This window comes from Peromyscus californicus, unplaced genomic scaffold (assembly GCF_007827085.1).
Source record: "Peromyscus californicus insignis strain IS unplaced genomic scaffold, ASM782708v3 Scaffold_14__1_contigs__length_90479793_seg_2, whole genome shotgun sequence".
NCBI lineage: Eukaryota > Metazoa > Chordata > Mammalia > Rodentia > Cricetidae > Peromyscus > Peromyscus californicus.
The window spans coordinates 5,688,839-5,705,021 of NW_026294436.1; the positions used below are offsets into that span (position 1 = coordinate 5,688,839).

Consider the following 16,183-nt stretch of genomic DNA (forward strand, 5'->3'; position numbering starts at 1 on the left):
TTTGTCCCATGAAGAATATCATTCTAGCTGGGTGGTGGTGGTGCACACCTTTAATCTCAGCACTTGGGAGCAGAAGCAAGCGGATCTCTATGAGTTCAAGATGAGCCTGGTCTACAAAGCAAGTTCTAGAACAGCTTGGACTGTTAAACAGAGAAACCCTGTCTCAAAAAATTTAAAAAAAGACAGAAAGAAAAAGAAAGAAAGAAAAATATCATTCTACTTAGTTTTTCATGTGAGCCTATGTCTGGAAAAATATCCCAAATACTTGACTGCAATTCTAAAATTTATAGCCTCTGAAAAAAGATACCATATAGTTAGTTAAAATGAAATAGAAACTATTTCTAAAGACTATAAAGAAACTATTGTATCTTTAGAAATAGTTTTGCATAATGTCTTTTTCCTTTCTCTTGACTCTTAGAAATGAACAAGAAATGACAATTGGCATTTACCAGAAGCATCTTTCAGCTTAGTTTTTGAGGTGGTTTTTTTTTTGGTGGTTGTTTAGTACAACACCTCACTCTTCACCCTTGGCTGGCCTGGAGCTCACTGTATAGACCAGGCTGCCCTAACTGGGATCTTCTCTGCCTGCCGTGCTGGGATAAAGGTGTGTGCCACCCTGTCCGCTTTGGCATCTGTGCGTCAGCCTCCTCATTCATTCCGGAGTCTTTGGGCCTGACTCCCTGAGGAGCACTTGGCTTGTGGGAAAGTCCCTGTCTCCTGTTTTAGCTCATTGCCTTCCCAGGTGCACCAGCACTGCCAATGTCTATGCATTGTTACCTCAGTTAATAAAACACTTCCCAAAGTGTACTCTTGTCTATCATCGGGATCCCGTTTGTTTCCCCAAAGTCTGTGTCCTTGGTTCTTAGGCATAAAAAAAGAAAGTTTTCATGTGTATTTAAAATTGGTAGTTTCTTAGTCAAGTGCAGTGGGTGGAATGTCCCAGGATAAACCCAGCAATGGTTTACCGGGAAGCTTCCTCTTCCCAGGCTGCACCGGGGTACACTGCCAGCCTGTCCAGCTCTCACTGGAGTGAGAGCAATCTTAAACATCTAGTATGTTCTTATTGTTCTATTTAGTGACTTCCTTCCTAGTGCTAGACAACAAAAGAAGTATGTCAAGACCAGGGCATTAAAACAAAAGCAGGGAATTAAAACAGAAGCTGTGTTCAGGGATACAGCCATTATTGGATACACATGCTTTTAATCTTAATACCAATCATGGAAAACCTGGAGGCCTATACAGACAGGCCGTGAGGAGGCGGTCATGTGGTTGGGTTTACAACCAATGAGAAGGCAGGACAGGAACTCTATATAAAGACTTTAACACAGGGGTAGCTCTGGTTCGGAGAGGTAGGACCACCGCAGGAGGAAGGGTAAGGTTTTAGCTCTTAGCTCTGACCTCTTGGCTTTCTTCTTTGCATTGGTTCTGTGTTTATTATTTAATAAGAAGGTTGGATACATCTACATGTTCCTGATAAAAGCCGGGCTCTCTCTGACTGATGCGACCATTTTCTCCAGATTTCAGTTCTACAGAAATGCTCTCCTTGTGAAGGAGCGTTAGTGAACACTGTTGAGACGTGGTGTTAGACATCTCTTAGCTATGCCTTCTCTTTCCAGGCAGCACAGATTGTGCTGATCTCTCTGTTTGAATTGAACACGCCTGAATTTACCATGTTACTTGGTGCCTTGCCAAAAACATTCCAGGATGGTGCCACCAAACTCCTGCATAACCACCTCAAGAACTCCAGTAACACCAGTGTGGTAAGTGCCCTGGTTGTGGTTCGGTCCTGACCGCCAAGTGACCCACCCAGCTGCAAGGCTGATAGACAGCCGACTTCCCTGTTCTTTGTTAATAGCTGTGAGCCTGTGGAGGTTGGGGTCCTTTCTGATCCTGGCATCCGCCCTGGAAGTGAATGGACTTGGTACTCATATGTGGCCTTTCTCTTAGGGTAAGGTTGTTGAGTCAGTTAACTGTTCACTCAGTTGTTCTATTATTCAGTCAGTCTTTGAGTCTGTCTTAGATATTTTAGCTCTGTCATGAGAGAAATGCTTGACTGTGTATATCAGGCTAGCACAGCTGTGGTAGTTCCTTTTCTCATTGCTCTGACAAGAGGAGCTGAGGGAAGGGAGGATTTGTTTTGGTTCACATTTCCAGGATGGTTCAGTCACCATGACGGGGATGCCAAAAGCAGCAGGCAGGAGGGGCAGCCGGTCACGCTGCATCTGTAGCTAAGAAAGTAGTGGCTGTTTACTGATGCTCAGCTCACCCTCTTCCTTCTGTGCAGCCTGGCACTCCAGCCTTCAGTGGGATGAACTGCCGGTGTTCAGGGTGGATCGTCCACCATAATTAATCCAGTCTTGGAAGTTTCTCACAGACACGTCTAGTGATTCTGGATCCCGTCAGATAGGAGTCAGTAATAACCACCATAAGCTGACGATGGTCATTAAGCTCCAGGGATTCCTACAGAGCAGTTATCTGTCCATCAGCTAATAATTTGTGGAGGCCGGGACTGGGGGACATTGTGGACAGCTCCTACCCATTTACACATGGCTTAAGAGACAAAGTGGAGTTGGATTTGGATTTTCGAGAAGGTCTTTAGACAATGATACCTACACTCCTTTGCTCCAGGGATCTCCAAGCAATACAATTGGCCGGACGCCTTCCCGACACCCCAGCAGCAGGACCAGCCCCCTGACCTCACCTACCAACTGTTCCCACGGGGGACTATCTCCAAGGTAAGCTCACTCCACAGAAGTGAAAACTGAAGATGCCTGCTTTCCATGCAGCCTGGCTTAGACTTCAGCTTGTTAGCAGAGTGCTCAGAACCAGGGGAGTAGATTCCACTCCTCCCTCTACTTGTAACTGTGTGGTCTCTGGCAGTTAACTCCCGTGTTGCAGTGAGCAGCTTGTGCTCTGTGTTCTCTGTAGTTCTGCTAGCTCTAAACACTAAGCCTGGTACCTCATCGATTTTAAAACTGAGGTCCCATGACCCCCGGAGGAAGCCTGTCAGCTGTCCTCTAAGAGCTGGAGAGCCCTAATGGTATTTATTGAGTTACCTATAAACCCCTCAGGGTCTACACCAAGCCTGATGTAGTTTTCAAGTCAGGGAGCCGCTGCAGGCCTGCCCATGTCCCATTTAAAGCAGATGCTGCTCTGAAAAGACAGTGGCTGGGGACCTGAGCGTCACAAGGTTCCGTACGTAGATTCCTGTGAGGACCACGAGAACCACGCACAGTGGCCTTACAGAGTCGGGGGTTAACTTCTTACTTGCTTGTTTTTATTTTGCGAGACAGGGTCTACTATGTGGTCCTGACTGGCCTGGAACTTTCCGTATGTATCTTGCCTTAGCTCCAGGTCGCTGAGATTACAGTCATACACCACCATGCCCAACAGTGGGCTGTGACTTCAAAGGAGAAAGCGCTCTGTCTTAGGGCTTGTTAGAGGTCTGCAGAGAGACTTTGATGACTCCCTCTTGTGGGTTGGCATTACCTAGCCCCGCAGAGTGGTGCTTCTATGAAGCCACAAATTTTCTAGACCAGCAAGGGCCACAAGTGCTGTGTTTTATCTATGCGAAGTCAAGGTCTTTGGACTGTGAGAATCTCGAAGACTTTTGTCCTGTAGTGCTGTCATGAGGTCTTAAAATGCAGAGAGAATATGCTAAATGTGCCCTTCCCTGGTCAAGGCCTCCGTCTGCTGCAAAGATGGCCACGTTTATTCCTGGTTTGGTTTTCCCTTTGAGACAGGGTCTCTTAGCCAGGCTGACCATATAGCAGAAGATAACCTTGAATTCCCAATCCCGTGCCTCACTTCCCCCAGTGCTGGTATTACAGTATGTGAGACCAAGCCTGGCACACACTTTTAAAAGTAACTTTTTGTGAATTTCTTTCTTACCAGTAGAGTTCTTTCCAGGCCCCAGATATACTATCAATATTATAGAACAAAGGATATCGGTTTTCTCTTGGGGAAAGCATGTTGTATGTGTGTTTATTAGTTTGTTTGTTTGTTTGTTTGAAAGCATGTGTCTTACAAGCTGTTATAGCAGCTTGCTGTTTTTGTATTGCTTTGTACGTGATACCTGATCTGTAATATCTGGTCTGCTGTTACATCTCCAGATTCGATCTATGTTGTCAGGATTTCAGTGTGTTGTTAGAATTAGACAGTGTGACCAGAAGCTGATGAAAATACATCTGCCCTTCCCCCAGTGTGATTGGCTACTAAGATCTCTGAAGTATATGTTTTGTCCTAAGTGACCAGGGTCCAATCCAGACAGTGAAAATTTGATGGAAAATGCATATTCTCTACAAATTGTTGCTTTGTCTAGACATGATGCTCTGCACTGTTAACTGAGAAGTCTTTTCTTCCATAATGCATAGTTCATGTATCATATCTTTTAGTTATTGCATTATTAGGTAATAAGAAAAGATACCTCAAATGAAGCATTTTACTATTTTGTTTTTTAAATGCCTAAGTTTAAAAAAATGGGTGGGTGTGCTAGTAGAATCTATCAAAGAACTGGCTAGAAATTAATCTTTGTAGATCTCCAAATCATTAAAAATTTCCATTAATTCTTAACCATAGCTTTTTTTTTAACTCTTAGTTGAAAGAAATGAAGAGGTTTATTTTCAATATCAAAAGGCCTGGCTGTGGCCTACATATTTTCTTGTTGCCAAATCTTTTTTTAGGGAATTATTTAGTTCTTTCTTTAAAAAAAAAAAAATGCCCCCCTTCAGTGCTCAGACATCTGGCCAGCCTGCCCCAGCCTGAGCTCAACAGGAGAGATGGTTTGTTTCCTGGTAGAAACTGCCCCTCCTGGTTGTATCATTGGAAGAAACTCTCAAGTGGGCGCCATGCTTTCCACTAGGGAAATTATAAAAGAAATGAAGCTTTAGACTCAGCAGAAGAGTTGAATAGCTTGCCACGTCTCGAGAGAGTGATACACACGTCACGTGCAGCCTCCGCCATGTTTCTGAGTGGTACCCTTGAAGCATGATCTGGACTATAAAGTGTTAGCTTTTTATTCTGAAGAAAAAAAGAACAGTTATTTGTTTTTTACTGAATTCTGAACATCAAGATGAACTAGGATTTAAACATTTTTTTTTTTGTCCAAAAGTTCTGTGATTTGATGGTAGTGATAATAAGGGCTGGTTCAAAAGCCGTGGCAGCGCTAATATGATGCTAGCTTTAGATTTGTCCCGTGAGGAAGTTCTTTTCATCAACCCAGTGGCAATCAGAGATGCCAGCAGGCTGACTCTTTGTAAACGATCTCATCACGATCAGTTGTGAGAGAAGAATGGCAGCCTGCTGTTCCCAGCTAATGAACAAGTATGACATGATATTTGAGCAGAGATTTATGACCTATGTGTTTTTTCATCGTTTAACAAATACTTGTATCTTAGCTCATTTTGCCCATTATGATTTTGTGGTAGAGAAAGAGTTGCAGTTCCAAGTGTCAGGGGTCTTGCTCCAGTCTGATGGATGCTCCTGATGAGCGTGTCCTAGAACAGGATGGAACTGCATGGCCACCTCTGGCAAAGCCGCCCTGCAGTGGCTCTCATGTTTTCTCCTGTCAGAGTGAAGTGGCACCTCTATTCCCCCAGCCCAGAGTGTGGCTTCAAGAAGGGCTTTAGACCCTGTACCACGATGACCTCTCACCTCCCAGCTGTGTTCTCCCTACAAATGGCTTCTGTGACCCTCCTAGGGATACTGACTCCTAGAGATACCTGCTGTGAGAACCGTGTTAGTGGGTACTGAAAGTGCTGAGGGCTCAGTTGGTAAGCCATGTGCCTTGCAAGTATGAGGACTTGAGTTCAGAACCTAGTTTTAAATTGTTTTAAAAAGGCCTGGCACAGTGGTGAACGCGCGTATTCCCCGCAATAATGTGATGAGAGGTGAAGACAAACAGATTCCCAGAACGTGCATGCAAGCTAGCCTACCTGTGCTACTTGGTGAAGCTCCAGATTGCAGGGGAGGCCTTGTCTCACATAGAAAATAGAAGGTACCTGAGTACTGGCCCTGAGGTTGTCCTCTGACCTCCATACATACCACACATGTACAGACTGTGCTGCAGCAGGCAGGATGCCGTGGACTCTGCCCTGTGTTCTCATTCCGTCCTCTGCACTTGTAGCAGAAGTTAGGACTTTCCCTGGGGACCTCCACAAGCCCAGGCCAGGTAGTGACACTGTGGCCGGCAAATAGAAACCTGTGTTCCCAGATGTATTTTAGTTTCCTTGGATGATACAGAAGCAGAGGGATGCCATTTCATTTCTTTATTCTATTTCCTTCTCTGAGCTAGCTAACTGAGACTGACTGCCCCCATGTACCCACCTTCCGATGGCACTTGTCCCCTGAACTCCCACCAGATCCCCAGGGCAGGAGCACTGTCCATCTCTGAGTACTGAGTCACCATAATGTGGTTCAGGAGCATCTCCTTGCTTCCTTCCCACTTCAGCTGAGTCTTGAGAGTGTCACCTCTGGTCATTTCAGGAATAACCACTAGGGTTTCTCCTAAGTGCTTCCAGTGCACATCCAGCCCAGGCAGGCAGGTGTGCCCTCTCACAGGTATGTACACTAAACTTGGGATCTCGGTTGACTCTTAAAGTCAGCTTAGCCCATGGTTGGGAAAGAAAAAGAATAAAAAAAGAATACCGAGGAGCAAAGTGTAAGATGAACCTGTTCTTTTTCTCTGTGTATGAAGTACTAAATTTTGCTCCAGCTAATTTGATGGGACTTTGTCAGGAAAGAGGAGACTTGAAGACACTCTGCTGGAGTGTCTTCCTCCTCCCCTCCCCTTTGCATCTATGTTTCTCTCTCTGATTTTCCTCTTCTGATCACTGCAGTCGGTTGTGGGGTTGGAGTGCCGATGGGCTATCGAAGCCCCCACCTCCCTTTTCTCAGCCTAACTCCATTCCCACCGCTCCCTCCCACAAGACTCTCAGGCGCTCTTACTCTCCCAGGTAACATGCTACCTGTTAAATTTGTTCAAAATGTCACAATATTATTGTGTTTCCAAGGTTGCTCTGGATCTTTTGGAAAGCCTCTGTGCTCCTCTGGTGTGAGCCTTGCTTCCGTTTAGCCTTGCAGGAATGGAGCCTGGGTGAGCTGTGTGAGCAGGAACAGGCTCGGGAGCCAGGCTGCTGCTCCGTCTAAGAACAGTAACTTCTTTAACCACCCAGCCAGACTCGTCACCATTCACCCTCATGGGCTGTTTGGCCTAGAGTGGCATTCAGGGCACATCACGATGTCCATGTGGCAGTGCAGGGTGCAGTTCCCTTAATATGGGTGTCAGGTGCAGAAGAGCTCTGCTCAGGGTCGAGTAAGACCTCTGCCCTGCATAAGTTGCTCTTTCTGCACGAACGCACAGACCGACTACTTTCCTTATCAGCTGTTTCACAGCAACCAGACAGGATGGCCTAAGAGCTAGTGTCTTAGTTTGCTTTTTACTGCTGTGATAAAACGTCATGACCAAAAGCAGCTTGGGGAGGAAAGGCTTTATTTCAGCTTATAGCTTGTAGTCCTCCTCCAGAGAAAGCAGGGCAGGAACCTGCAGGCAGGAACTGAAGCAGAAGCCGTGGAGAAGTGCTGCATCCTGGCTTGTTCTCATGGCTTGCTCAGCCTGCCATCTCATACCACTCAGGACCAGCTGCCCAGGACATGACACTGCCCTTAGTGCCCTCCCACATCGATCACTAGTCAAGAAAATGCCCCACAGAGTTGCCTACAAGCAACATGATAGAAGCATTTTCTTAACTGAGGTTCCTCTTCTCGGATAATTCTAGCTTAAGTCAAGTTGACAAAACCAAACAAAACCCCCAGGATAGGTAGCTTCATTGTCCCATCTCCCTCAAGATGCCCTACCTAGGGCTAAAGCTCCAATTTTATGGTGGAGCTCCTACCTAGCATGCCTGAGACCCTAGGTTCAGTCTCCAGTACTGCCAAAGAAATGAATGCGTTAATTGGGAAAGATGCCCTACTTTCAGATAGGACATTATTTGTTGCACTGGCTGCTGGTGGGACGTGAAGCTGCCCAGCACCAGCTGAGTGACAGTGTCACAGGTCTAGAAGGACAGGCCTTCTGTGAGGTTTTAAAACAGTTATGTCTGTGATCCCAAGAACGCTCTATGTGTTCCTCCAGACACCTGTTCTAGGTCTCTCGGATGCTGTCATAAAGATCCAAAGCTAGGGCTGGAGAGATGGCTCAGTGGTTAAGAGCACTGGCTGCTCTTCCAGAGGTCCTGAATTCAATTCCCAGCAACCACATGGTGGCTCACAACCATCTGTAATGAGATCTGGTGCCCTCTTCTGGCCTGCAGGCATACATGCAGGCAGAACTTTGTATACATAATAAATAAATCTTTAAAAAAAAAGATCCAAAGCTAAGAGCATGCCTTTCCTAGAAGCCTGTCATCGCATGGGCAGAACACAGGTGGCCCGGCTGTCACTGTGCTCTGTAAGAGGAGTGTGTATCCAACTGTGTAAAAGGATAAGAGTTTTTTTTAAAAAGAAAAGAAAGAAAACCAGAGGGTCTGTGAGGTAATGTGCCCATGCCTGACAACCTGAGGTCAGTCCCTGAAACCCACATAAAGGTGGAAGGTGAAACCAGCTCCACAAAGTTGTCCTCGGACCTCCTCATGTACATCATGGTGTTTGTGCATATGCACATGCACACACACACACATAAACACACACACACACACACACACACACACACACACACACACACACACGATAATAAATTTAAGAATTTAAAAAGCGAGTCTGGAAAACAAAAAGCAGCAGCCATGGGTTCCTGTGACAGCTGATGCACAGACTTTTCTACTTTTTAATGATAACTGCACTTGTCCCTGTGTTTTGAGGTTACCCTTGTCACCCAGTGTCGATCCGCTTCATCGACTGTCCCCCAACATGCTGGCCCGCATGTCCTTCCGCACACTGAGCCTCACTCCAGCCATCTTCCAGCCAGCCATCAGGAGTGCCGTCCAGAGGACACCCCTCTCCAGAACCGTCTTTCCCATAAGCACATAGTAACACATCAGTCTAACTCCCCAGTGGATAGCTTGGGGTGTGGCTTCCCTGTTGTGCACAAGGCCCGGGTTCAGTGTCCAGCACTGAGGGTGAGGGGAAGCGTAAGGAGAGCTTGTGTTGAGCAGCTGAGGAGAGAAGACTGAGTGGAAATGACTCTCTTTCTTTGTGTGGTAGTCTCCCCAAACAACAGAAAAGAAAGGTTCAGAGAGCAACCTTCCTCTCTCCCCGTTCGGTTTCTTCTTGGTGTCCTGACGCAGTGCCCCTTCCCACCCACCATCTGGTTCTCCACAGGGCAGTCACTGGGCTGCTTGAGGCGGCAGTGTTGGGTAACAGGACCTCAGACTGTTTCTTGGCTGGCTGAGTTACTCTTCCTAATCTGAGACTCCTGAGGAAGCCCTGGGGTCTAATCTGATGTTTACAGGTGATCAAGACCTGGTCTTTAACCTGAAAGATTATGTCCTGGGATTGTCTCCAAACTGAAATGGGGCATTATGTGCCATGTGCAGGTTCACCTCACCAGCCTCTTCATGGTCTACTTCTGGGTCCTCCCCCTGGGCCCCCTGTGTCATCCCTCAAGTCTCAGGTTGGGGCTCTATCAGTTTCAGTCCTAGCGCCTACTTCAGGTGGCTCACAGATGCCTATAACTTTAGCTCTTAGGAGCTAACACCTGCTCCTGGCCTCTGTGAGTACCTGTGCGAGCATGCACACACACACATGCACATACATACACAAAAATAAAAGCTTAAGTCTTTTAAAAAGAGATTTAGGGTTGTTTGTCCAACCCACTTCCTGATGACAGCCTTCCTGGGAAATTCTTTTTTTTTCCTGAGAAGCAGAGACTTAAAGGGTATTGATCTTTAAAAAGATTAATCCATAGATATCATAGAAAAGACAGACAGGGGGATGATGCCCATCACTGGACAGCAGTTGTCTCTCACACCTAGAACTCAGCTTCCTCCCGAGAGACACTGGAACAAGTAATCCTCGAGGAATAGCCTCAGGAGAGTGTGGACACCCACAATGCTCCCAACTTGGCAGCTGGAGTTGGTTCATTCCTGGAAATGGAGAAGGGAACAAGAGCTGGCAGAGCCTTTGTTATCTTCAGAAGAGGCTGTTGTGATGGCGCAGTCATTTGAACTGAAATGAAATATTTTAAGGGCGTTTGGGTTGAAAATCACGGGGTGAATTTATCTGAAAGCCAACATTCTCTGAAGCAACACGTGGAAAATAATATTGTGACATCCCTTAAAAGGTTGACCGTTCCTCCAGACCACCTCTCGTCCATCCATCACTCTCTCAATTCTTTGAGTTTTTTTTTTTTTCTTTTGCATGGGCAATGCTATTACCTTTGGTTGTTGTGATTAAAAGTATTTAAGGCATTCTTTTACATCTTGTATATATATTTTATTTGAGTCATAATATTCAATCTTTCTATATGAAAATAGTGTACTGGTCAGATGTATAAACACTTCTGAATGTAAGCTGGTGTTGCAGAGTGCCTAGGAAAGGAACATGGAACTCCCTCTCCAGTCATACTTTTAACACTTCTGGAGAGTTGCCCTTGGGGACAGCCTGTGACCTGAGAATGCCTAGAACCCATGAGTTCTGCTCGGTCTGGTTTCAATTTAACTTCTTGTGGGTGCACACATTGGCTTCAGCTGCAGATGTGTTCAGGGCTCGTGTTTCATTTCACTGAGTGCCAAGGCCAGTCTTTGAGTTGGCACGTGTTATCTGAACTCTCCTAGTCCAGCTGATGTGTGCTTCCTTCCATTTATCAGGAATGAGGGATTCCATGTGGACCAGTTGTGCAGTGCTAGGCCAGTAGCTTCCACTCAGAGAGTCAGCTCAGGGATGTTGCTGTAGCCAACATTAGAAAACATCTGGATCATTGCACCCTCCAGCAGGCCGAGATCTGGCCACTCCATGACACTTACCCAGTTCCGATTGTGTTTGACAAGAAGGAAACTTACTTCTTGTACCATATATGGCTAGACAGTGTTGTCATTAGAAACAGATCTCAGCAGTGGACACCTTGCTCTTCAGCTCTCACGTTGTGGAAGAACTAGCAATGCCGCTTGCTTGTTTGTGTCCAGGCAAGGATTGTCCAAGTGCACAGCACCTCAGCTAGCTCAGGACTTTCTATAAGTGAAATTTGTTTCCAGCATCTCATCCTTTCTCGAATACTGTGTTAGTTACTTTTCTGTCACTGTGATAAAATATCATGACCAAGGAGCTTACAGGAAGAAGAGTTAATTTGGGCTTATGGTTCCAAAGGGATCATGGCAGGAAGTAGCAGGCATGGCAGCAGGAAGCTGAGAGCTCACATCTTCAAACCATAAGCAGGAAGCAGGAAGAACAAACTGGGGCGAGACTATAAACATAAATGCTCAAAGCCCACCCCCTAGTGATGTACTTTCAAGGACACACCTCCTAAACCCCCAAACAGTGCTACTAACTGGGAACCAAAAGATCAAATATCAGAGCCTGTGTGGGACATTCTCATTCAAACTACTAAATTTCACTCCCTGGCCCCCATACACTCATTGTTATATGATCATGCAAAGTGTATTTAGTCCAACTTCAAAAGTTCTCATAGTCAGAAAGCCCAAAGTCTCTTCAGAGACTTTAGGAATCTCTTACTTGTAACCCTGGAAAAGCAAGATAAGTTACAGATTTCCAGTATATAGTGTCACAGAAGAGACACTGCGTTATCCGCCATAGCCTCCTGTAGCACAGATCTTGACGACGACATGGAGCATCTTAGCACTGTTTGTCTCCACAGTGTGCAGTCTCTGTCTCTCTCTGCCGCACTTGTAGACTGCACAAGTGTTGTCAGTAACAGCCATGCCACGGACTCAATGTTATCCTGTCTTGAAATTTCCTCCTCCAAAGAAATTAGTCCATTACTTTTTAATTTAGCCTCAGGCAGCTTCTTCGGACAAGGGCAGCCAGATTCTTTCTCAAAATATCACAAGAAAGTTCTCCGGCCCAGTTCCTAGTTCTGTTCCCTTCTGAAGCCTCATGAGCTTGAGCGGCTGCGGTCTGCATTGCTCTCAGCACTACTTACTGTCTTCTGGGCTCCTGCATGATGGCTCCCAAGTCTTCCACATTCCTCCAAACAACCACACGGCCAGGTTCTTCAGTCTCTAGCACCAACTTCTGACCAAGACAGAAAGTTTATTTAGGTTTACAGTTTCAGAGGGATAAGAGTCCATCATGGCAGGCAGGCATGGCAGTAGGCAGGCACGGTGGCAAGAACAGGAAGCCCAGAGTTCATATCTTCAAAAGCGAGCATGATGCAGAGGGCAAACTGGGATGTAGGCAAGGCTTTTTGTTCTCAAAGCCCATAGCCAGTGATATAGTTCTCCAGCGAGGCCACACCTCCTAACACCCGCCCCCCAAAGAGTGCCACCAACTATGGACCGGTTATTCAAATGCCAGAGCTTCTGGGAGACAGTCTCACTGAAGCTACCACAAATGCTTTCTAAAGCAAGCAGTGCTTCAACCGTCCTTGGCTGATGTCCCAGCATGCTTTGCTTTCTCTGTTGTCTACCCGTCCTGTGCTGCTTGTCTTGAATTCTCAGTGAGGGGAGGTGTGGGTGTTTTCTCGTGGCCCTCTTTGTTCAGTGCCCTTTCACACATCTGAAGAACATTAGCTGACATACTGCAAGACACCAAGACTCCTTTTTTCTTTTTGAAAACCATTTGTTTCATGTTTCATTATTATTAGTGTCTCAAAGGACAGCAATTGACATCACTTTCCCATAAAGGACTAGTATTGTTTCTAGAAGTGTTTTTAGATGTTCATCCAGGAAGGTGGCTCATCTCTTTAAGATTTGCTTTAATAAAAGAATCTGATATTCCCAGCAAGCTCCTGGGTATACCACGTGGGAAGTAGAGCCCCAGGAGCCTGGTGAGGGTAGATCTGACTTCGACTCCCAAGCTGGTGTCTTGTATTTTTTCGGGGTAGGGTCTTACTTGTTTCTCCAGATTGGATTCTGGTGTGCATAGCCTGGTCCTGTGAACTGGTTTGCTCTACTCTTCAGAAGGCTCTCTGTAATCCGAGCTTATTTCCATGTGCCTGTTCCTCTAGAGTTTGTACATTTGAGACCAGTAACAACCAAACCACCTTTTTTCATCTCCAAGAAAAGAAAGTCACTTTTCCACCTCCATTACCTTGTGCATCCAGTCACCGATGTCACTCCTGAGTTCACACATTCTTGTGGTTTTGTTGTTCCTCACTGGTTCCTGGGTGCTGTGTGATGTGTCTGGGGCCAGCTTGGACGTGAAAGATGGACAGTGGCGGTGCCCTGACAAGAGCTGCCCCCTTTTCATCCCAACTAACCAAAAGACCCCAAGTATAATTAGTCTTACTCCAAATCATGTAGGCCGGTGTCTTGGTTTTTTACACATACCTCCATTTTTCAAAAAATGCTTTTTTTTTTCTTTTAAATTATAGCATGCTGGACTATGATACAGAGAACCTAAACTCTGAAGAAATCTACAGCTCTTTGCGTGGAGTTACAGAAGCCATTGAAAAGTTCAGCTTCCGAAGCCAAGAGGACCTGAACGAGCCAATTAAGCGAGATGGCAAGAAGGATTGTGATATCGTGAGTATCCTGGGCCAGTGGACAGCTGTGTCAGTTGAGTGGCAGCGGACTTGAGTCTTTCCCACACTGAACTCCCTGGTGACACTGTTTTCTACTCTGGTGTTAAAATGATAGTGTTGTTAGAGGCCTAAGACAGTTTAAAGACATTTCGGGAGAGATTCTCAGATTTTATTCATCTGTCTTGGACATGTTCTGCTTCTGTGATGTGATAACATGGTGAGTCTGGGCCCAAGTGATGCTCAGTCAGTAAAGTACTTGCCACACAGGTATGAGAGCTTGAGTTCAGAACCACATTAAAACTTGGGAGGCAGAGGCAGGCAGATCTCTGAAAGGCCAGCCTAATCCACAGAGTGAGTTCTAGGACAGCCAGAGCTCAAGAAACCTTGAAACACCTGTCTCAAAATAAATAAATAAATAGATAAATAAATAAATAAATAAATAATAATACAAAACAAAAAGCTTGGCATGGTAGAATGTATCTGAGTGTCTGAAAGCCCAGCTCTAGGGAACCAGGGACCCTAGAGCAGCAGTTCTCAGCCTGTGGGTCGCAGCCCCTTTGGGGGTTGAATGATTCTTTCACAAAGGCCATCCAAGACCATTAGAAAACACAGATATTTACATTATGATTTATAACAGCAAAATTACAGTTATGAAATAGCAACAAAAATAATTTTAGGGTTGGGGGTCACCACAACATGAGGAACTGTATTAAAGGGTCACAGCATTAAGGAAGGTTGAGAACCACTGAGCTAGAGGAAAAGGCCTTAACAGAGGGCCCAGAAGTCTCCTGTGCTCTTGAGACAGGTGATCTGGTGAGGTTATAATATCTGAGAAGGAGAAGAGAGTGAGCAAGCGCAGTGATGCATTGAGAACGCCGTGATTCTATCTGTGGGTACGTGTGGATTGCAGTGCCCATGACAGCTAAGCCAACCTAGAAAGTCAGTGACGGAGGCCAGAGTAGAGACTTGAGAGGCACTGAAGAGTGAGTCTGTGGTCTGAAAAGAAAGTGAAGGGTAAAGCGCCCCAACACCAGGTGAGGACAGCGTCCTGAGGAGCAGTCCAGGGAAGCACAACTGGGAAGATGGGAAAGAAGCCAAGGGGTGAGGTCCTGGGGGACCAGGGACAGAGCTTCAGGGAAGACAACCCACTTTCCTCGTGGGAAGTCCATGTGAACTTGCATGCATGATGATTTACCATGTGGATGTGCCGCAAGTGGACACCCAGTGTTCTGTTTGGGGTCATTTCAGTGCTTTCTATGTTTTTTTTTATTATTATTAAGAAAATTTTTTCGTTCATTTTACACACCAATCAAAGATCCCCCTCTTCCCTCCTCCCACCCCCTCAGCCTCCCCCTCCCAATCCACCCCCCAGTCCCCTCCCACAAGAAGGCAAGGCCTCCCATGGGGAGGCACATCCAGTAGAGGCAAATCCAAGCCCCTCCTACTGCCTCAAGGCTGCACAAGGTGTTCCATCATAGGTAGTGGGCTCCAGAAAGCCTGCTCATGCACCAGGGATGGATTCTGATCCTACTGCCAGGGGGCCCCCCAAGCAAATCAAGCTACACATCTGTCTCACCATGCAGAGGGCCTAGTCCAGTCCCATGCAAGCTCCACAGCCTTTGATCCAACTTTCATGAGTTCCCACTAGTTTGGTTTGGTCGTCCCTGCTGGGCTTTCTATGTTTTAAAAACACAAAAGTGCTTTGATAAGAATTGAAAGGAGTAAAAATTGACAAGAGAAAGAAAAGATGGCGAGGCCCAAGAAACCTCACGCTTCCTGGGGGCCCATGATGTAAAAGGGACAGGTTGTCAGGGCTACAGTGCCATTGGTAATTAAGGCATCAGATTTTGATCTGTTTGCGTATATGTAGAACTGGACATTGAACCAGTGCTGACAACTGAACCACACGCAGCTCCACCTCTGATATGTGTTCCTAGTGTACTCAGCTTGTCATGGTATCTGTCATAAATAGTCCCTCCCTGAAGTACAGACAGCCCTTCCTATGCACAGGCTCTTCCTCAGTGGAGTCGATCAAATACACACCAGAATACTCACTAGCAGCCCTGTAGTCTAAATGTATACAGACTTTTCTTTATTGAGGATGGATGTAGGAGGTCCAGGCTCACTGTGGGCAGTGCCACCCCTGGGCCAGTGGCCCTGAGTGCTTTAAGAAAGCAGGCTGAGCAAACCATGAGGAGACAGCCAGGAAGCAGTGTTCCTCCATGGCCTCTGCTTCAGTTCCTGTCTTTGTGTTCCTGCCCCGAGTTCCTACCCTGACTTCTTTTGGTGAGGGAGTGTGACCTCAGAGTTGGAAGCTGAAATAAACCTTTTCTCCCACCAAGTTGTTTCTGTCATGGTGCTTTCTCACAGCAACAGAAACCCCAATTCAGACAGGGAAGAAATGGTTTATTTCATCTTACAACTTAGAGTCAAGCATTTTGCAGGAAGCCAAGGCCAGAAACTGGAAGCAAGACCTGGAGCAGAGAGTGCAGAGGAACACTGTGTCCTGGCTTCCTCCTCATGGCTTGCTTACACAACCCAAGACTGCCTGCT

The 16,183-nt window shown here is 46.2% G+C and overlaps 1 protein-coding gene across 1 annotated transcript in view; it reads left to right on the plus strand.

Annotated features, from left to right (window-relative positions):
• Positions 1 to 16,183, plus strand: part of Clasp1 (cytoplasmic linker associated protein 1) — a 236,065-nt gene that overhangs the window by 192,391 nt on the left and 27,491 nt on the right. Inside the window, 4 exon segments of the mRNA XM_052736724.1 lie at positions 1,617 to 1,760; positions 2,629 to 2,735; positions 6,837 to 6,953; positions 13,481 to 13,631. Of these exon segments, the coding sequence (XP_052592684.1) occupies positions 1,617 to 1,760; positions 2,629 to 2,735; positions 6,837 to 6,953; positions 13,481 to 13,631 (519 nt within the window).